The sequence below is a fragment of the Chiloscyllium plagiosum genome, unplaced genomic scaffold (genome assembly GCF_037043375.1).
Source record: "Chiloscyllium plagiosum isolate Xiang-an unplaced genomic scaffold, Cpla_swu_hap1 HiC_scaffold_22, whole genome shotgun sequence".
NCBI lineage: Eukaryota > Metazoa > Chordata > Chondrichthyes > Orectolobiformes > Hemiscylliidae > Chiloscyllium > Chiloscyllium plagiosum.
In genome coordinates, this window is record NW_028270160.1 from 26,469,500 (window position 1) to 26,492,309 (window position 22,810).

Here is a 22,810-nt window from a genome sequence, read left to right on the forward strand (position 1 = left end):
ACTAGCCATTTGGATACAGAACTGGCTCAAAAGTAGAAGACAGAGGGTTGTGGTGGAGGGTTGGTTTTCAGACTGGAAGCCTGTGACCAGTGGAGTGCCACAAGAATCGGTGCTGGGTGCTCTACTTTTTGTCATTTACATAAATGATTTGGATGCGAGCATAAGAGGTACAGTTAATAAGTTTGCAGATGACACCAAAATTGGAGGTGTAGTGGACAGCAAAGAGGGTTACCTCAGATTACAACTGGATCTTGACCAGATGGGCCAGTGGGCTGAGAGTGGCAGATGGAGTTTAATTCAGATAAATGTGAGGTGCTGCATTTTGGGAAAGCTATTCTTAGCAGGACTTATACACTTAATCGTAAGGCCCTAGGCAGTGTTGCTGAACAAAGAGACCTTGCAGTGCAGGTTCATAGTTCCTTGAAAGTGGAGTCGCAGGTAGATAGGATAGTGAAGAAGGCATTTGGTATGCTTTCCTTTGTTGGTTAGAGTATTGAGTACAGGAGTTGGGAGATCATGTTGTGGCTGTCCAGGACATTGGTTAGGCCACTGTTGGAATATTGCCTGCAATTCTGGTCTCCTTCCTATCGGAAAGATGTTGTGAAAACTTGAAAGGGTTCAGAAAAGATTCACAAGGATGTTGCCAGGGTTGGAGGATCTGAGCTACATGGAGAGGCTGAACAGGCTGGGGCTGTTTTCCCTGGAGTGTCGGAGGCTGAGGGGTGACCTTATAGAGGTTTACAAAATTATGAGGGGCATGGATAGGATAAATAGGCAAAGTCTTTTCCCTGGGGTCAGGGAGTCCAGAACTAGAGGGCATAGGTTTCGGGTGAGAGGGGAAAGATATAAAAGAGACCTAAGGGGCAACTTTTTCACACAGAGGGTGGTATGTGTATGGAATGAGCCGCCAGAGGATGTCGTGGAGGCTGGTACAATTGCAATATTTAAGAGGCATTTGGATGGGTATATGAGGAGGAAGAAGGGTTTGGAGGGATATGGGCCGGGTGCTGGCAGGCGGGACTAAATTGGGTTGGGATATCTGGTCGGCATGGACGGGTTGGACCGAAGAGTCTGTTTCCATGCTGTACATCTCTATGACTCTATGACATAAAAGGGACCTAAGGGGCACTTTTTCATGCAGAGAGTGTTGCATGTATGGAATGATCTGCCAGATGAAGTTGTGGAGACTGGTAGAATTACAGCATTTAAAGGCACCTGGATGGGTATATGAATAGAAAGGGTTTACAGCGATATGGGTGCTGGCAAATGGAACTAGATTAGGTTAGATATCAGCATGGACGATTTGGACCAAAGGCTCCAAAGACTATCAATTGGACAAATCAAATTGGCAAAAACTTAGCTTGGAGAATGTGTTCGTTATAGACAGCATCTTAGAACAAAATATTCTAGAACCCAAGAGGGAACAGACTAATTTGGTAATGCGATAAGACAGTAGCAATTCAAGACACAATAATAAAGGATCTTTTGGGCAAAAGTAACCACAACATGGCAGAGTTTTAGATTCAGTTTTGCAGCGAGAAATGAGTGTCCAATGAATTATGAAGATGTGGGTGCACTGTACCTTAAAGAGAGTTAAAAGCAACAGAACTACTGACAGCACCAAATGTTCTGAAAAAAGATATAATGTAATCTTCTGGTCCAGCAGTTAGAATAGCTGGTTGCCTGGAGATAAAAACAGAGTCGAATTAGGCCAAACAGAATTAGGCCCCAAAAAATAACAAACTCCAATCCAGTTCGATTAGTATATTGACAATTTGAAAAGCCAATACTTTGGAGGCATAAGACTGGGTAACATTGAACAGTTGAGAAGAGAGCTGCCAAGCCACCAGCATGTAAAGACTGCCTGAAAAATAGCACTCTTCGAGGTACCTTTATCCATCAGTATCCTGTGAAGAAGAATCCCCAAGATGACGAAAAGACGACAGAAATACAGAGAATAATCGAAAGCTGCCTGGTTTTGAGATAAGTAGTTTTGTTTTGTAAACCTTAATTTTATCAGACCAGTATTGTAGAGGGGAAAGTAAAAGATAGGTTAGAGGAAGGAGTTGTAAATAGTTGTTAGTTAATTATTCTCTGTTATACATTAAGGAATCAACTTGTTATTTTTTACATTAAATAGTTCTTGGCCTCAAACTTTCACAGAAAAGATTTATCCCATGCAGTAATCTATTAAGCTGGTTTAAATTAAGGAGGGTTTATCCCGTGTCGTAACAGTTTGGGGGCTCATTGAGTTGTCAAAAATTGGTTTGTTGCATAGGATACAATGAATGACAATACGGAAAACATTGGTAGACATTTCAGGAGACATGTCATAACTTTCAACTAAGATATATTCCAGTGAGGAAGATTACCGGAAGTAACTTCCAACCATGGCTGAATAAGGAAGTTAACCTTGAAAGAAGAGGGTTACAATGCCAGAAGGATTATAGGAGGAGAACTTTGTGTGTGAAAGAAAAATAGCAAGAAATTAAAATCCAACAGTAAAAACTTCTATAATTGAGCATTGGTCCCTTAATGGTGAACTTTGGAAATAATCATGGATAAAGAGGAAATGGAAGAAACTTTGAACAACTATTCTGATCAGTCTTCACTGTACAAAAGACAAAATGTATCCCAAGAATAATGGAAAACCATGAGGCAAAAAAGGAGGAACTTAAAATAATCACCATCACTAGAGAAAAGCAATGGGACTTCTTAAGGTTGCCAAAACGTCTGGGTCATATATCTCCTTGGATTGATGTATTTGTAATCTTCCAAATTCTCCAGATTCTGCAACGGTCCTGGCAGATTGGAAAACGATAAAATGTAACCCTTCTGGAAAGAGGTGGCGGAAAATAGGAAATATTGGCCAGTTACTCCAACATCTGTCATTGAGAAAAATATTAGAGCCATAATAAAGAGGTAGACGCAGGTCATTTAGCAAGTTATAATACAATCAAGCAGAGTCAACATGGTTTTGTGCAGGGAATCAATATTTAACAAATTTATTTGACTTGTTTGAAGACGTAGCAAGCAGGGTAAATAAAGGGGAACCTGCAGATGTTGTGCATTTGAATTACCAATGGCATAAGGCAGCATGTAAAAGGTTAATGCACAATACAAGTTACGTCATTGATGTGACATTCAAACAGACAATGGAAATAGACTGCTGAGATAGTTATTGTACATTTATTGTAATCAGATATCCCACAATGCATCTCCAGAGCAAATGAGACTTAAACCCAGACCTTCTGGTTCAAAATGTGCCATATTCAGGTTGACAAACATGAAACAGTGGAGTACCATAGAGATCAGCTCCCAACCTCAGCTAGACTGAATCTAGATTAATGACTTGGATCAAGGGACTAATTGAATTGCAGCCAAATTTGTTGATGTTGTTATGAAAGTAGGTAGAAAAGCATGTTGTGAAGAGGATATAAAGAATCTGCAGAGGGATACAGACAAGTTAAATGAGAGGAAAAAAAGGCAGGAGGAACAAAATATGGAAAAATTTTACGTTGTCCACTACAACAGGACGAACAGAAAAACAGATCATTTAAATAAAGATATTATAGAATGTTGCAGCACAAGAGTACTTGGGTGTCCTTGTATATGAATCACATAAATTCAAGTAATTAAGGGAGTGAACAAAATGTCGGCCCTTATTGCAAGAGGTTGAAGTATAAACATATGGAAGTCTTGTTACAAGTTCTGACACCTGGAGTGGTGTCTGCACCACCAAACACACAGCAACACTAGTGTGCACCATCTACAAGTTACACTGCACTTTCTAAACTTCCCATCCTTTACCACCTAGAATATCAAGACCAGCAAATGCATGGGAAAGTTACTGCCTACAAGTTTCCCTCCAAGCTAATGACCATTGTGATTTGAATGTATGTCGTTGTTCCTTCACTTTTGCTCAGTAAAACTCCTGTACTGCTTCATGACAACACTGTGGATGTTCTTATATCCTCAGGACTGCTGAAGTTTCAGATAGTAGCTCACCATCGTTTTCTCCAGGAAACTGAAACTTAGGAATAAATGCTGGCCTATCCAGGGATGGTGGTTAGCACTGCTGCCTCACAGTGCCAGGAACCCGGGTTCGATTGCAGCCTGGGGCGACCCTGCGTCGAGTTTACATATTCTCCATGATGTCTGCGTGGGTTTCCTTCGGGTGCTCTGGTTTTCTCCCGCATTCCAAAGATATGAGGGTTAAATTGCCCATAGTGTCCATGGATGTGCAAACTAGGTGGACTAGCAATGGGAAATGCAGGGTTACGGGATAGGGAAGTGGGTGGTTCATGATGGGCCAAATGGCCTGCTTCCACACTGCAGGGTTCGGCATGGGACCATTTGCCACAGCAGATTCGCTGTCGACGATTAGCCACTGCCCTTTGACCACCACGGACGCTTAGCCACCATCCATTGACCACTGAAGACGATTCGCCACCACAAATACCGCAATAGAAGTATATACAATATTGGATGAACCCCATCAAGTCTTTTTACTAAAATACAATATACCTGAGAGAATAAAATAGGGGCTATGTTGAACATACCATCCACAAACCACGTCGATTATGCTAAATGATGTATCCAAGACTCCCTACCAAATACAATTATACGATTACTTCCTTGACCATCCAATATTGTATATGCTTCTACCAAATAAGCAGCGTTCAACATATGTATGTATGTTTGAAATGGTGAAGTCCTTGGTACCTAATCCCAGACCACAGTATAACCATTATGACTTTGAGCAGGCAGCTATCAGTGCTGAGAGAATGCTTTGCTGAAGTTAGAATTAGGGGCTGTTTCTTTCATTTGGCACAAAGTATGCATAGACATATTGCTGCAGTTTGAGCAACTCATCAATACAACACCGATCCTGATTATGCTTTAAAAGCAAAAATGATAATTGCTTTGGCTTTTATCTTTATATATAAGTTGCGCATAACTATCAAATGAACTAAAATTTAATTGCTTAATGTGAGATTTTACTGCCATTATAAAGATTTTTAAAATATATTTCCTTTTTCTGGTTAAAATTTGTAACTCATTCTTATATATAAACAAATAAAATGATATTTATTTTACCTTTTTTTTTAAATCAATATGTAGTATGTAGTTGTATAAATAAAGGGGACTGAGAAGTATGAAAGAACAGGTGGGAGGGAAAACAATCAGTACATATATGTTTCCGGTGGCGAATCGTCTCCAGAGGTCAAACAACCCCAGTGGAGAAACGCTGGTGGAGAACTGGCAGTGGCTAATCATCGGCGGTGAATCTGCCGTGGCGAATCGTCACCAACCTGTAGGGTTTCAATGGTACTATGAAATTAATAAAAATAAATGTGCACAGTTTAACTGTAAATAGGAGGGGACACTGTTTCACTGGAAGCTCTACAGAGAAGTTCAAAGAGAAAGAACAAAGAAAATTTACAGCCCATGAACAGGCTCTTTGGCCCTTCAAGCCTGAGTCAAACCAAATGTACTGTCTAAACCTGTCACCCAATTCCTAAGCATTTGTATCCCTCTGCTCACGCATCTGTCCAGATGCATCTTACCGTGCCTGCCTCTACCACCTCTGCTGGCAACCCATTCCAAACGCCCACCACCCTGTGTGTGAAGTATTTGCCATGTGTATCTCCCTTAAACTTTCCACCTCTCACCTTGATTCCGTGACCTCTCGTTATTGAATCCTTCACTCAGGGTGGATAGAGACAAGCTTTTTCCCAGTCTATACCCTTCATGATTTTGTAAACCTCAATCAGGTCCCCCCTCAATCTCCTTTTTTCTCATGAAAACCTTCTCTGCACCCTCTCCAAAGCGTCCATATCCTTTTGGTAATGTGGCAACAAGAACTGTACATAATATTTTAAATGCAGCCGAACCAATATCTTGTACAATTTTAACATGACTTGCAAGCTCTTATACTCAATACCTCGTCCAATGAAGGCAAGCATACTTGACCACTCTACCACCTGTGCAGCAACCTTCAGGGTACAATGGACCTGCACTCCCAGATCTCTCAGCCCATCAACTTTTCCCAAGGCTCTTCCGCACATTGTACAATTCGCTCTAAAATTAGTCTTGCCTAAATGCATCACCTCACATTTGTCTGGATTGAAATCCATCTGCCACTTTTTCACCCAACTGTCCAATCTATCCATATCCTCCTGTATTCTCCGACAGTCCCTTATGCTCTCTGCTACTCCACCAATCTTCATGTCATCTGCAAACTTGCTGATCATACCAACAGTGCCTTCTTCTAGATCATTTATGTATATCACAAACAACGGTGGCCCCAATACTGACCCCTGTGGAACACCACTGATCACCTTTCTCCATTTCGTGAAACTCCCTTCAACTACTACTCTGCCTCCTGTTGCTCAACTAGTTCTTTATCCACCTAGCGAGAACACCCTGCACACCATATGACTTCACTTTTCCATTAGTCTATCCTTGCATTTACTATCCTTCTAAAACCCTTCTGGAGTCGACACAGAGAGAAAGATGTGGAAACCCAGAACGTTCAGTGGGTGATCATGTTCTTTTTCAGATGGTGTGCTGTAAAAATTCTTACTATGGTACTATGTTGAAATCACTGATACAATGAGAACATGCCCTTTACTTTGCTAGTCCTGAGAAAATTGAATGAGGTGTTATTGCATTTGAACATTGTACGAGACTCATAACGGCTACTGAATAACCTCTTTGGCCCAGAATGTAGTTTTTCAAGATGTGTGTTTTATAGCATCTATTACACACATGGACTGGCAAAGCCAAACAATAGCAAACCACTCTCAAACAAGATTATTTGAGAGGAATGTCAAGATACTCCAATAGAATGTATTATAAAAAGCTTTTTAAAATGGTTTAGTAAAAAGGTGTATAGGAATTTTTCCAAGCTGCTGGCTGAGGATCCTCTCTCCCTTCAATGAAAGTTCCCCACATAGCTATATCTTCAACTACTTGCTTGTTGGTTGTAATGGCATTGTAGCACTTATCACCAAATGTGGCATTGCCTAACCCTATACTTCTCTGACAATTTCTTCAATTCCAAGCATCTTCCACCCATTCTCAACCCTCAAATAAAAAATGTTGTCTCACCCCTTCCAAATTCAATAAAAGAACACTCATTGAGATGTTTGCGGATTTTTCTTCCTCAATCACATTAGATAATTTCTCAGCCTCAGTGATTTTAACCATCATCCCAACTCATTTTGCTCTCTCTTCTGAGTTCACTGCCCTCAGTGAACCTCTCCCTCAACATTAACTTTCAATCACAGCCACTTCCCAGCGCTTGCCACCTCACATGGTCTTGGTAGTTCCATTCTATCAATCACAGGCAAGTCTACTTCTGATCAGTTCCTTCTTTCACTCTCCATCAACATCCACTACTACCTTTTGCATTCATCCCTGTAAATAATGCTTCTAATTCACTTACAATTATACCGCCAAAAGTTGAAATTAGTTTGCCACAACCATTTTGCAGTTATAGGTTTTCTCAGCCAGTTGCTCACTACTTCCTTCGAGGTTTCAGCCTGTATTAAAAGCATTCCCCTCTCTCAATGCAGCAGTTTCTCTGATATGGCCAAGATCTCCATTCCCTTTCGTCCAAAGAACTTGCACAGAAATAGTGGACAATTGGCTTAGTCATTCATTGCTAGGTCTGGTTGGAACAAAAACTAGTGCTTTTTGTTGAGAAAACCTATAACTGCAGAAAGGTTGTGGCAAAGTGACTTCAACTTTTGGAAGTATAATTGTACGTGAATTAGAAACATTATTTACAGGGATGAACTAAACCAATCCGCCACTCCAAGATCATCCTGAAATGCAAATGAAACTACAGATTGTTCTGCTATAACGCATGCTTAGTTATTGTGAATTCATTATAACGAGATTGCCAATTGGGGACAATGTTTCTGAAGCGCAAACTTTTAAAACATGTGTTGGCTGTAATGCAACTACATCACTACATATTTTAAAAGCACAATTTTTCTATAATGTGGAGTTGCTTCTTTACTCTACTGCAAACCATCTTCTTAAACTCCTCACCTTCAACATTATGTTAATAGTTCTCTGTCTTGATGTCATTCTCCCCTCCAACCCGCTGTCACCATCCTATTCCTCAAAACACAACTCCCGACCCACTGATGACTACCCTATCCCTTCCAAGGTCCTTGAAATTGATATTATTGCTCAACTTCATAAAGAATTAGGATTAATCATATGCAAATGTACATCCAATACACTGCTGTATCACAGTCAAATGTCAAACAATGTATCAGTCCATCAGCTGACAAAAAATATACAATACTCCAGAATTGTGAGACTATAAATATAGAAGATGTTGTTCCCTTTTATGCTGGTGTCCTTGTGAATGTTTTGATGATAGCATAATGAAAATCTGCAATAGAATGTCTTCTTTCATCAATGCTAGAGTCTACAAATTGATTATTTCAACTTTCTGAAGAATAAAATGACACAGCATTGAATGCGTATTTCTCCCAAATTCATGTACATCTTTCCTGGTACTCAATGTCTGAACAATTTCAGTTAGGTTTCTACCAAAGCCACAGTACTGAAATGGTTCCTATCAAAGCTCAGCTCCATTCTTAACCGTTTGTTTACTGGCAGATATCCTATGCAATGGATTATTTTCTTATTCTCACACATTTGCCTAGAATATCTTCCATGCTTCAAGTCGGAGTTCCTTTCTACTTTTCAATCATATACTGCTCTTCAGTGACAACCAAAAGCACAGCAATCATGTTTTTAATCCATAATGATAACATCCAGCTCTCCACTGCTCACCACCTCTCTCAACTCTTGTACAGTTCCTGAGTTATCAGGCTGTTTATCCAAAATTCAGTTGAACAGAAAATTCCTCCAATTTAAATATCAGGAGGACATATGCCATTGTTTTTGATCCTCTCTAGTTACTGACTCCATCCCATTCTCTTTTGTAACTGCCTGTGAAGAGATTTTTGAGATAAGACTAGTCTGTTCACAGGGAGTCTGGATTGACAGCAAGTGACCAACAATGGGAATTAAGCAAGTGAAGAATTGAACCACCATTGACATTTCTGGAGAAATTTCCCCAGGAAACCACAGGGTGGGCCCAAATTATTGAAGAAAATATTGACCGAGCTCAATCAAAAAGCTAAAAAATGGGCAACCTATTGTTTAAGTTTTAGATTTCTAACTCTGATCTTACAAAATAAATATGTTGAAACTAATAAACTTGTTGATTTCATTTACTTAAGGGCAGTTTCCCAGACTCTTAATCAGACTTTTCCGTGTATCTCACATTTAACATCTGAATCGCCAATCTAAATGCTGCAATCTAAAAGTAAAAGTTACACCTTCTAAACACATTAACTATGGAATCAGATATTCACAACAATGAGCTACAAGCTTAAAATTTGAAAGTGAGTATTTCCGATGCATAGCATCATGGCCTATCTGCACATGTACAGCTGCACCCATGGTATAAGGCCAGCTCATACCTTTTGCCCATGTAAGCTTTTAACCATGAACCTTAAGATGCCGATCTGAATATCAAGGAATTCAGAGTCTTCAAATTTAATGTTAATAATACAAATTCAAAAAGTTTATACGGTAGCACCATACATCACATATTTTCATTAATTTTATTTCGAAGAGGAAGAAAGGTAAACTATCTATCCACAGACTATTGGCTAGAAACACAGAGCTGACTCAACCAATGAGAAAATAGAAAGCATACCCTTGCACAAACAGAAAAACCTTTATAAACCATCTTTAACACTGAAAACGTCCCAAGGAACATCACAGAGGTATTATCAAAAATAAAAGAAGATGGAACCAGAAGAGCTATTGTACACACATGGTTTGGTTCCACATATCAGTGGCATAGGCCACAATCATAGCTATTTTTAAAACTAAGTAGAAAACTAAAGGACAAAGTTAATGTAATCAGCAATGAAAATCATAAAACATGTAAGTTGTATCAGTTCAAAATAAACTGAGCTCAAATGTTCAAATTAACTTTTAAAATTATGTCTCAGAGGAGTTTAGAACAGGTAAGAATTTATCTGACCAAAGGATGAGACAAACCTTTAAGTATTTATTAAGAAAGATGAGACATGGAAGAAATAAAAAGATCAACTGAGGGATCAGACTTACTCTAGTAGTTGTTAGTTTTGATGTGCGCGCAGACAGAGGCAGGTAGCTTGTCTAACCAAATAAAAATTCATTCAGATTCAAATGGCACTGTCAGCATTGCAAGTTATTTATTTTAATCTTACAAATTTTATTAATATTTTGAATAAATATTATAGTTTACAAATGTAGAATTAGTTTGCGATTCCATCCTTGGTACTCCTTGTTATTTTATTCAAACCTTATTTCTGTCTCTTCCTGTTCTCAATTATCATTCCCAAGGTAAAGCAGTTGACCCCTGCTTTACTGCCCCTTACTTATGGGCATGTATAATCAGGAAAATAGCAAAGCCATACATTTCCCTGTGCTAAGTGATGATTATCAGGTTTGCCCCTTTCTAGACACTTTACAGAGTGAGGGATCACAAGCAAGGGTATAAAAGCTATGGAACAATCAGTAAACTTCTCATATGTATATTATAGGAAAAAAAACTATAATAAGTATAAAGCATGAATTTTGCCATGAACTGAAAGAAACCACGTGGTGAATATTACACTACTGTGCCAGGGGTTTTTGGTTGGGAAGCATGTAACTTGGATCAGCTGGCCAGACCATCACAATCCCAGAGCTCAATCCCATGATAGAGAGGGAGAGTAGATGCTAAAATTGGCAGCCCACATAGCAAAGTAAGTAAATAATTATGGATCAATCAAGATTGTTTAAAATTGAATGAACTGCAATATTACATTGCTCATGCCTCAACAGCTGGTAACGACAGGCAGATGGGAGGGAAAGACTTCACTGCCTAAAGGGCCACCAACTTACCTTACGGCAGAAGTCATTGGCCTTTCTTCGTGTACTTGCTTGCATTTCCAGCAGTGTCCCTTATGGAGCTCTGGTGATGGGCAGGACATTCTCGCACTGTGGGGCATAAGTGCCACTTTGCCTTTATTTAGCCCAGCCACAGTGTCTTATGGTGGCAGGGCAAACTTGTGGAATCGCTCCTTTTTTTAAAAAGCTCAGCAAACAGTTCAGATCCCAAAAGCATGGAAGTTAACTTTTGTTTACATTTCTTCCTAAGTGTGTAAGTACATCACAGATCTACCTCAATTTTCACAACTGATTCTGTGCATACCTTGATATATAATTTAATGAAAAGAAACACAGAGTATTTGCAAATACCATCAGCAAGTACCCAGATAGGAAACTTTTGTTTTTGAAGCTGAACCAATAGCAATTTACCTTTACAAGCCACCTCAGCTAGAACAATAAAGGTCATAAAATGAAATTTGAAAAGTTAACTTTTCCACCAGAAAGTCATTCAGCCCTGGCAAAATTACATGTGCAACATTTGAGCACGGAATGCACAACTTTTAAATTCAATTCCATTGCTGATGCATATCATTCAGAACTTATAGTACAAAAATAAATTCCAAACATTACAGGTCATTCTGCTATAATGCGACAGCTGTGTTCCTCTGCAACCTCATGCAATAGAAAATCACAAAATGGAAATCTGCTTTAGAAAATCACATTGTAGAAGATTGCTAATATAAAATCGCTATACCAGTTCCGTAGGAAGTTCACATTATCCAAATAACGTCCACAATTCATCAATCATGTTATAGCCAATTGGCGCTAATGAAACGCACATTATAGCAGAACAACTTGTATTTAGTTCTGATAGAGATATGGATCTTCGCTAATGCCTTTTGAGAAAAAAAAAATCAGAAGACTTCCGAACACTATAATCCCAGAAGTACCAGTGAATTTTTTTTTCACTTACCTGTTTTGGGGTCCACATCTGCTGGTAAGTGTGGTGGAGGGTTACCTGGTGTGAAGTGTTCATTGCTGTATGTTATCAGTGGCGTTAACGGGTGGACATGATGGGGATGTTGCACAACGGGTACTTTGTTAGACTGTCAAAAGAAAGACAGGAAGAAAGTGAGTGTGACAACAGCAACCAACCGATGAACCATGACTTAGACTAATGGCATTGAGCTGAAAGGGGCCTCCAACAGGGAGCACATGAACACATTAAATGTTGTCAAAAATCAGAGGCCTACATTAGATGATGAATGGTCCTGGGTCAGATTTTATTTTAATATATGTCATCTCTCTTCTGCTATCAATTTAGGTGAATTGTAACAAAGGAGAGTAATTTAAATCACTCTGTATTAAAGCAACCATATCAGCTACTATTTATCAAATCAGGTTTTGGTTACTTAATAAACACCCAAATTCCATCAAGGCAACATCCATGTGAAAACTGCAGTAACTATGAAGCAGCATGGAGTAACAGAGAACTACAAACCTAATGGAATCGCAATGATAAGCCAATGTGATCATAATGAAAGAGAGGTTTTGCTTTTACCTGGTATGTCCAGCTTAACAAAAATATTACTTTTTTAAAATTTAATTGACTCTAATTCAATTTGTTGATGAAACTCCAGAACAATTACTGCCTAAAAGACAATTGCAAGCAGGAAAAACTTTTATTTAATAAAAGTTAATTTTTATTTAATACTGTATCCAAAAAATTCCCAAAAGTATGATCAATTATGTTCCACTTTTTTCAAAAAACCTTGAGATGTTGTTAACAAAGATGGTATTTATGGTCCGTATATAAATATGAAAACAGACTTCAGCTATGAACTTGAGGGAATATTTTCATGTGGCTCTTGTCAAAAAGAGTACAACTGGCTCAGTCATCAGGATTTTTTTATTAAATTAAAGTCACAAAGCATTAATATTTTGACATGCACATGAAACTATGTGATTTCATCTTTATTAACTAGTTGGTGAATGAAAAACAAAGTAAACAAATGAGAGGTTCACAGTAAAATAAAAATGTGAAAGCACCCCAACATCACAAATTATTCTCGGCAAGAGTGTTATCTATGTCTTATCACACCAATTCCATCATCATATGCATGCCTACCAGTGACATCTAGCAGCACTAAACCAGTACTGCATTTTTACTTTAAAAGGTTGACTAAAACATTCATCCAAGTAGTTTTTAAGAAGCTTTTTGAAACATATGAAGCCATGTTATTAAAAATGATTTCTGAAGCTACTTGCAAAGTGTGTATTATGAAAATCACAACTGATGTGCAGAATATGCAGGGTTAATTGTTGGGATTTTTGTTATATACAGAAACCTAAAGATAATCACAAACAACGGGTCCCTCTAAGAAAAACAGATCTGCTTCCCATCGAAACAAATGAGAAGTAAAACTTTTTTTTGATTGCGAGCATGAAGATTTCATCATGACGCTACAGGGCATTTTCAGCTGTGGAGTTGCAGCTGCTTGCTCTTTGCAAGAAGGCTCACTATTCACTCGCAGCACAAGTCTCCTATAAGTTTATGCTTCGGAAAGAATTTGCTGCAGAATCTTGCGAGCAAACAGCAGGAGGCTACAGCTCGTTATTTACAGTCTACAGTGTCTCCTGTTTCTAATTGGCGCCTGCTATTGTTGTAATGAGTTTATAGGAGGCATGGACAATATAGAATAGATCATGATTCAGTTGCTTCCCCTTTATAAATGTTTTGAAAGTCCCATCTCATCATCAACAAACTAATTTCAATTGCACTGAAACATTTATTAACACAAAACCAATTTGGAGCAATATAATCTGACTTCAATCCATCTTATTTCAGAGATTACTTTGATTCTGCCTAAATTCTCTTCAAAGCCCATTTATTACTCAAAAGTTAATACTTTAACCAGGATAGTCAAGAGCACCATTAATTTAACATGCATTAACACATGGGAACTTGCAGTTAGAACATTACCTCCTCTGCAAAGATCAATGGTCTAATACAGCCTCAAATATTTTCTCAGAAAGCATGCACAGGAAAATCATCTCAGCCATCGGGCTTTCTCAGCCATATTATGGTCTGATCTGATGCAGTCTTTGAACCACACCCTTTTCCGTGAATTGGGAATTGATTCAATTCTCGTTTGAATGCTTTGTCTGTGTTCAAAAATCAACTAGTCTTATTGAGAGGTACATGTTTAACCCAAGTTCAACTCACATGCCATTTTGAGCATGTGATTAATAGGCCTGGTTATGTTTGTTGCCTTCAATAGTTCTCCACATCCAACTCATCATTTACTTTTACTATTTCAAATGTTTGGGTAATATCCAGTTCTATCTTTCTATTTTGGTAGAAATTAAGCTTTAGCTTCCATACATGGTGCAATGATCTTAAAAACACAATGTACAATATTTTTCACTACACCAACATTTCTGTTGAGTCACAGTGGTCATCTCTGTTCACAAGTGCACTGGCCACAAGAGTTCCCAGTGAGTTTGTGCAGGTCTCAATCAAATTTCACTGTGTACAAATCTACAACAAGACACTACCCATATGTGGCACTAAATAATCCACCCATGCACAGAGTCCATAAGAATAGTTGATGTGGAAAGTCAGAACGACACTGAAGTGGAAGTAGTGAACATTGTGAATTTTGGATTATAGATGCTTCATAGGATGCAGTCAGAGTTGTGTTTGTCTTGAGACTGCCTGATATTCAGATGATATTTCAGCCCATAAAATTTACCAAAAACATAAATCAAATTTCCTGAAAGGATAACTTAAAACTAAGATAATAAAATAGTACCAGTCAACTCCAGAATATTTATTTTTTGGTGAGTTAACAGTGAGTAAGGAGTGGGCAAATAAACTGAAAAGTACAGAAAATGAGGAAGAGGAAATATAGAAGAAAAAAAAGAGACCAAATATAAAGAACAAAAGAACGAAGGCATTAAAGGAGCAGCCTCTTCAAACAAAGTGTAGTTACATAAATTTACATTTATGTTTCTAAATAAAACTTCAAATTGCTTACCAGATGACAGCTAACTCATGAAACACAGTAAACCACCAGTTTATACTTTGTCCAAATGCACATTGCGTCATGTGACTGAGCAAGCCGGTTGACTAGTGCTCCCAAATGGATTCGGAGTTCAGTCGCCCTTTAAAACTCATGAAGTAACAAAGCATTCAGGTGCTACAAGCAACACTTAGAGGGTTCTGAATAATTTTTGGTGAAAGGCAGTTATCATCCACAACACAATGCAACCCATCAGATTAGATCATTCACTGAACAAAGTCTAGCATGAAGGATCTGATTACAAGGTAGCAGTAAGACCAGAAATAAAAAAGTTCCCTGATAGCAAATACTGAAAAATGACAATGAATTATGCTGAGAGCACATTTTACATACGCTTATCAAATTTTAGACAGTATGATTGTATCTCAAGAAGTAGTACATTTATCAGGTAAACACATGGATAACCCAATTCAATCCATTAACTAAAATAACCAGATCCAAAAGAGAAAAATTAATGTAGTTCATATGAAAATTAGCAAAATATATGATCATTTCAAAGCATTTTAGTGATCTTTTGGGCACTTTTACATCTGTTAGGTACTATTTGCATTGACTATATTTTTGTATCAGTGAAAATTCTGAAGGGCAAGACTATGGGCAACATTTAACATAAATGTTTAGCTTGGATTTAAAACATAACCCACTTCCAATAGCATACAAAAGAGAAATGTACACTTAACAACACAGTCTGTAGCAGCTAAATATGTAGAGTCCAAATTACAATATTAACCTGTTAGTAAATTTAGCTACTTTAATTCCATTCCCTGATAGAGACTCCTAAACTGGTCATTAGCACATGCGTTTACGACCTAATCACATATCAGTAGCTGAATTCAGTAATACTACTCAACTGACATTTGTTTGAAACTAGACATAAACAGAATACAATTATTTCTCTCACTTACATTACAAGTTGGTAGGCAAGATTAGAAAGAACTCAATACCAAATCTGTACAAATAAGCCAAATATCAAGCTGATCGACACTATTGCTTTTTGAAGTAACTGATGTAATCAACAATACTTCACGTGAAAAATGGCATAGTTCAATTATCATTTGTTCTTATGGGAATACGCCCCAATTTTAAAGCTTTCAATACCTTTTCTTTTAGGAACACCACAACAGAAAATACTGAACACATTTTATTGCAACATAAAAGCATCACTGTCTTATATGAAGGATTTTTTTCTTCAAAAAGCAATAGTGTCGATCAGCTTGATATTTGGCTTATTTGTACAGATTTGGTATTGAGTTCTTTCTAATCTTACCTACCAACTTGTAATGTAAGTGAGAGAAATAATTGTATTCTGTTTATGTCTGTAAGCAACCTTGACTAGTTACTGCTGGAATAGGCAAGGAGGGAGATGAAGACGTTATTTTGAAACAAAAGCCTTTCATACTATATTTAGCAGTTTCAACTTGTACAAACTAAGAAAGTTGCAGCGATTTTTCATTCACTGGGCACTTGCCCTGGTCAAAATGTATCTCACAAACTAGAAGCATGATAATACCCGAGATGTAAACCCATGAGAAGAATAGAACTATTTTCACTGCATATACCAAATTCAGTTTCTTTCATTAGATTTCTAGTGATTAGAAATCAATTTCTGCACATGTCTGTGCTTCCAGTGGAAACCACAAACCAATGGGCTTGTATGTAGGTCACACCTGTATGGGCACAGAGGCAAGCATAAAGTGCATGGCTTTGAGCCAGATTTTATAGTACTGCTCTCTAATGCTCATTTAAATAGTCTTTCACTTTTCACTCCTTCCTCACTTGATTTCACCAGTTTCACATACACCCATCCATGGAGATCATGTCTATTTTTATCCTAATAGTAGAACTTTCTTTCTTAATTATGGTGACCATGAAACTATGTTCAGTGGGAATCGATATCAAAAAATCTTGTCACTTTTCTCTATTGAAAACTGTGTTATTTGGGATTTACATGAAGGAAAGAGGATGTTAGAATATTAAGCTGTTGCCAAGGGAGGAAACTGAGGAAATGCCTGTAGGAAGTGGGACTGTCCATCAAACAGTGGCAGTAGGCAGGCTGTGAAGGGAAACCCCTCCTCTTGGATCATTGCACAACACTTTACCCAGGAAACTCGAGTCAACCTCTGACCTTTCTAGTGTACTTAAGCGTCACATTCCAAATAAGCTGCAGTGGGAGATATTTCACTGGGGTGGACCCTACACAGTATTCACAATCAGGAATGTGACAGTCAATGATTGATTGAACAGTCGTAGTCCTTCCCTGCTTTTCTTAAAAAAGAGATTGGTAACCCGAGAGAAATGAAAGCTTGCCATTCACCTCTGATGTCATTAATCAAGAGACAGGCAAAACAAACTAGAGCTGTTGTGACCATCTTTCTACCCAGTCCCTTATATTGAATGCACCCCTATTGCGTTCATTGCATTTCTGTGCAGCTGAAGAAAGATTGGGTCTGAAATGTGCATTTGTGCTCAAAGTACAATAAAACAAAAGCAGCTACACAAGGGGGCTTGTCAGGCTGCCTTCCCCAGGCTAATTCTGGCAAGTCCGATGCTTTGCTTAAATTACTAGCCCTGAGCTTGGCTGTACCCAGACATGGCTTACTGTTCCAAAGCTACTAATCTTAATGGTCTGCAACACTACGTTCTCTTATTCTGCAAGTCTGCTCTGTATTAACTCTCTAATTGCTGGTCAATTACAAGTTACTGCAATTTTTATGCAGAAGTTTACGTTTGTTTATAAAAATGCTATGAACAGTTAAATTTTGCAATTCTGCCCCCAGCACAATAATTCTACATGAACAGAACTTGGAAGGATTTCCGAAAGGACAACATTTAAATCCACGCTTTTATTCAACATTTTCTTCTCATTCTCACTCACCAAAAAAAAACTTTCACACCTGAGTAAGCATTTTCTTCCAAATCTACTATCCCTATTCTTATTTATACAGTGGTCTGAGCCCTTTCACAGTATTATATAGCTCATTTCTGGCCAAGGTCTTGCCCTTTGTTAACTGGCCATTGTTCCCAAGGACAAGGCCTTCATTGACTAGTAAAACTCTCCTGTTCAGAAAGAGGCCTCTCTTCTCCTCCAACAAACGATAACAGGACCACTGACACGACAGCATACAAGACAATACTGCATGACCAGGCAGCACAAAACCTCTTCAGAATGCTCTCACATATTTCCACGCTGTTCCAGCTGTCAAGGAAGAAAGACAACTTTCGGGCCACCCAATTGTGTAAGCAAAATCAAATTAAAATCCAGTTTTGGGCCCTACTATTATCTGCTACTATTAAATGTACTTTTTACATTAAACAATTGACCGTCCAGCTCGACTGCGTCTCTGCATATTTTGGGAGCTAGAAGATTTTTGTGCATTTCAGTGGAACTGTCTCCCTTCTGGTTGCACTGTCAGTCAGCCGCAGCATTTTGTCAAACTTGCCCTCTCCATGTCTATTAAACTTTTGTTAATTTGCCTTTTGAAATTTTAACAAATATGGCACAACTATATGTTCTAAAATAAAGCAACCACAATCATTTGCAGTATTACTGCATCTTTATGTAAATAGCTGAAATTAGGCATTTATTTGTACAAGCCTGTGCAATAAAAAGAAAGATCACAGATTGGATGATTTTCTCAATAATCAACTTCTGAATCTTACAGTAAAGCTAATGCACAGTGGAAGAAATAAAGAGCTCCTGTTTGGAAAGGGAGGTGATGGGGGTGGGGAAGAATGCCACACTTAAATATTCATCTGGGATTCAACTTGCATTGTAAAAGAATAATTAAGACTACAAGACAAAAACAGAGAACAAAAGATCACAAACGAAGAAGTAACTTACTAAAAAATAGATTAACATGTGATCACAGCATGTTATAGCACATTAGCCACTGCTCAAGAACACTAGAGTTTCCGCAATTGGAAAATGCATTCCATTGCAAACGCAGTTACGTACTGAACTGAGTCCTTTATCCCAATTGCTTTACTAATTCCACCTGTTTCAAACATACTTGGGACCCTATACAAATCTGGCAGTCATAAGAAAAAAAAGCATTTAGATTGATGTTGGGAGGTATCTCTTTTACAAAGTAACCCATAAATGTAATTAAGATTTTGGTTATTGCAGAAGGTTAAAATAAGAGGATTTGCATAAATCTTTTCAATAATACATTTAATGCTTTTGACTCCCTTTATCAACCCAATAACATTGGCCAGTAACAGATCTTTTGCAGTTTCCTGACCAAGTTAGCTATCAAATTATCCTGTGCACTACATATGAACATTTAAAATGTTTTTCAGTAAGCTAATAGGTTTTGGATATATTCTGCACACCAATTCACACATTGAGTTAATATGGGACCTCTATCAGGTGGACGCATTGTTTTTCACTGTGATTTTAAATAAGTTACTTATTTCCATTTGATAACAGTGAACCCAAGGGCAGAAAGGTCACGCTTTACAAAGCAGTTACCATTTCTACAATACATATGTTTATTCAGAACTCTTCAGCATCACACTTTTCAACTAAAAAAAATTCCACTTATAACAGCTCAGTCTAAAATAAGAGTTTCACAGAGTCCACAGTACAATGACTGTGTGTGCCAGACAGGACAAGTAGTACAAGGAAAGTTAACTGACAGGCAATGATCGATTGGTGTTTCAGGTTGACAAATTCCAGCGGTACAAGACATCTGCCAAGCATGTGACCTGATAAATAGCAGCACCAAGGCTCAAGTATTCATTTCAGTATAAACTAGAAAGCAGTCATGTGCAAGAAAAAAAATATGAATTGCAGAAAAAAAGTTGGGCAATTTTATACATTCTTAATAAAGTCCTACTTATTTGAAATTACAGTATTTTTATGGCCTTCAAAACATAAGGAAAACGGAAACAGTACATATGCGCCAATCATTTCGCCTAGAATGCTAAGTGACATTAATGTAGCTGCAGTAAAATTACCATATTAAGTGATTAGGCAACAAAATACAGTAAAGGTCTCTTAATGGGAACACCTGCATGGAGAGTAAAATGTTTCCTTTATCCAATTACTGCTAAACAGGTATAAAAACCTTGAGTAGCGATCAGATGCAAATCGGAGGTGTTGAAAATTGAAGTTAAGAACTGATCTTTAATAGTATGTTTGCAAAATCTTAGAGAATGCAAAACTATCCAACTGCATGCATTAGACGTTTGTTGACTAACACAATGAGAATCCCGACCAACTCCGACTGTGAATGGCTGTAAGCACTTGGCTAAACAGATTTACCGACTGCATTTGTTTATCTCTTCTGATTCAATCATGGCCGTTTCTGTTTTGCCAGATCAGCCCAAAATATTCAACACAAACGAACAGAATCGTCATTAGAGTACATTTGGATTAAGTTAATCCATCAAGTGAATGCAACTTCTCAACTATCAAAGGGCTTCCCTGTCAGAAGTATACTGTAAATGATAACAATAAAAATTATGCCCGGACAACATACGGGGGATGTGGGCGATAGTGAGGAAGGTTTTTTAAATAGTGCCTGGAACAGTATCCTATAAAGATAAATTCAAGTTTTGGAATGATATTGAATGTTTTTTTTTAAATAAAAGCTCACATTCACAGTAACACAAGTTCACATCACTTCAAATTTTGCGTTTTTTTCCCTCCAACTTAAAAGTGCCACTTGAAACTTTTGGGCATTATCACTTCAACACCAAGAAGTTACACAAGGCTTTACCGTACATTAAGCTTAACATTTTAACCAATTCTCACAGGAATGATTAGGGTTTGCTGCAAAATACTCTCTGCCCCACACTTTACATATTTGTGTATCTGACACTTAAATACCAGTAGATACCATGTATTTGAGTGAAATACAATCATAATATAAAATCACCAGGCTAGTTGGTTAATTATAATGGAGGAAGGAAAAAAAAATCACAGGGAACATTCATGAAAAAAAAATTTCAGTCTTAAAATGCTCATTTTATTCATGCTGGTGGTATGTTCAGAACATCTGGCACTAATTTTGCTCATAGCAGGAAAAAGACAGCCCCACAGCAGTGGAATACATATACAAATGAAAACCTCAACCTATATACATACTGAAGAAAAACATCAGATTTGTTTTTAAATCCAATCAGAATGCATAACATTAGACCTAAATCGCCATTTGGGTACATTCTAAAATATCATTGAATGGAAGGCTTTTGTTACACTTCCCCACAGTGAACGAAGACATGCCAAAACCTCAAAAGTGAGGTTTTCCTGTAAACTCAAAGACTGTTCAGAAATGCTCTGCATATTCCTTTTTAACCAGTAAATAAAATCTTCTGCTCCTTCACAAAAGTCTATGAAAATGTGCACATTCAAAACAACAACTTGCTGTCTAAGATTCTACAAAGTACCTATTATATCTGAGGTGCGCCACGCTTAAAATAATTTTAGCATTTTCAAATACCTTTATAATGAGTGAACCTTCAAATATCAAATTATCATGTGCAGAGTATTAATAGACAATGCACAACTTTTAAAGGAGAAAGAATGCAAGTAAGAATATCAATATTGTTTTTACACTTGAATTCATAAAACAATTTTATTTTTGCTTTTCACAATCCAACTGATAGTGTGATATTAGTTAATAATAAAGTTTAATTTTTAAAAAATGCAACTTTTTTGCTTTCAATGCCCTTCAAATGACAAGCCTTTATTTAAAAAACGCCTGAGCTTTATACATTATTTGCACTCTGCTGCATTCAAAATAGCTTCAATAACTGAGTCATATAAGCAAATCATCTGACACTTTCCAATATATTTCATTTAAATTCCAGAAGCACAGTTTAACTGAATGCAAACAGGATAGTGGAATGTTGGAATGAGTCTAGTCACAGCTCAAAAATGTAAATTCAGAGTGCAGAATATTCCATACTAAACAGTTATCAGGTAAAAATCAGTACTGAGCTGGTTAAACAACTTTTCTGAAGAAAAGCCAGTCATGCTGCCTGCAATTGGGTTTCCCTTTTTGTTTCTTCTTCACAGAAGAGATGCTTCTGAAAGTGGCGACACAAAGGTCACAGTTTCAAGTATTGGATAGAAGGTCGCTCCTTTAGCTGACCACCTCTTAACCATAGTAACTGGCCTTATCTGAAGCCCATCGGTTGAAATAAAACACAAACGTGCACTGTAGCATATAGTAACTTACCCAGCTGTTTAGATTGAGATGCCAGCAACCAAACTGATGGAGAAAGGAGAGCCCAGAGGCTAGCGTTCCTCCTTTATTGTTCCCTTCTTCCATTCCCAGCAAAATCGCATCCCTCGGGTACATGCTGCTTTATCTTCTGTTGTCTCTTAACCTCTACAACTTTCCCCCCCTTTCTCTGTCTCCTTGGTGCCGACTGCGCTTTGTATCTTTGTGGCTTTGCGAGTGTCCTTTTTTTTTTAAAAACGATTACTAAAAAAATGTCTTAAAATATCAAGAGCTTTCCAGTTCTGTGACCTGGTGTTTTTAGAACAAACATTCTCATTCACGGTTTCCATTAGTAGCATCTTACTCCTAATGTAGTCCTATATCTGCCGTACAGCAGATACCAAAATTGAGGACACACTCAAACGATAACATAGATCACTGCACCAAAATGCTCACTTAGAAATGAGTAAGACCGCACACATGGGTATAACCCCATGCGTACCATTTATTTTCTTTTCAAAGCCGATAACTCTCCTAGGATTACCAAAATGACAATGCTGCAACTCTAAATGGAAAGGTATCAATAAG

At 37.7% G+C, this 22,810-nt stretch overlaps 1 protein-coding gene across 19 annotated transcripts in view; it reads right to left on the minus strand.

Moving 5' to 3' along the window:
- Positions 1–22,810, minus strand: part of tcf7l2 (transcription factor 7 like 2) — a 199,154-nt gene that overhangs the window by 36,892 nt on the left and 139,452 nt on the right. For 17 of the 19 annotated variants that reach the window (XM_087998881.1, XM_087998885.1, XM_043712738.2 and 14 more), the window contains one exon: positions 11,939–12,071. In XM_087998881.1, coding sequence (XP_087855007.1) covers positions 11,939–12,071 — 133 coding nt within the window. The remainder of the gene's footprint in view (positions 1–11,938; positions 12,072–22,810) is intronic. The other 2 variants (XM_087998884.1, XM_087998880.1) reach the window with 1 other exon arrangement.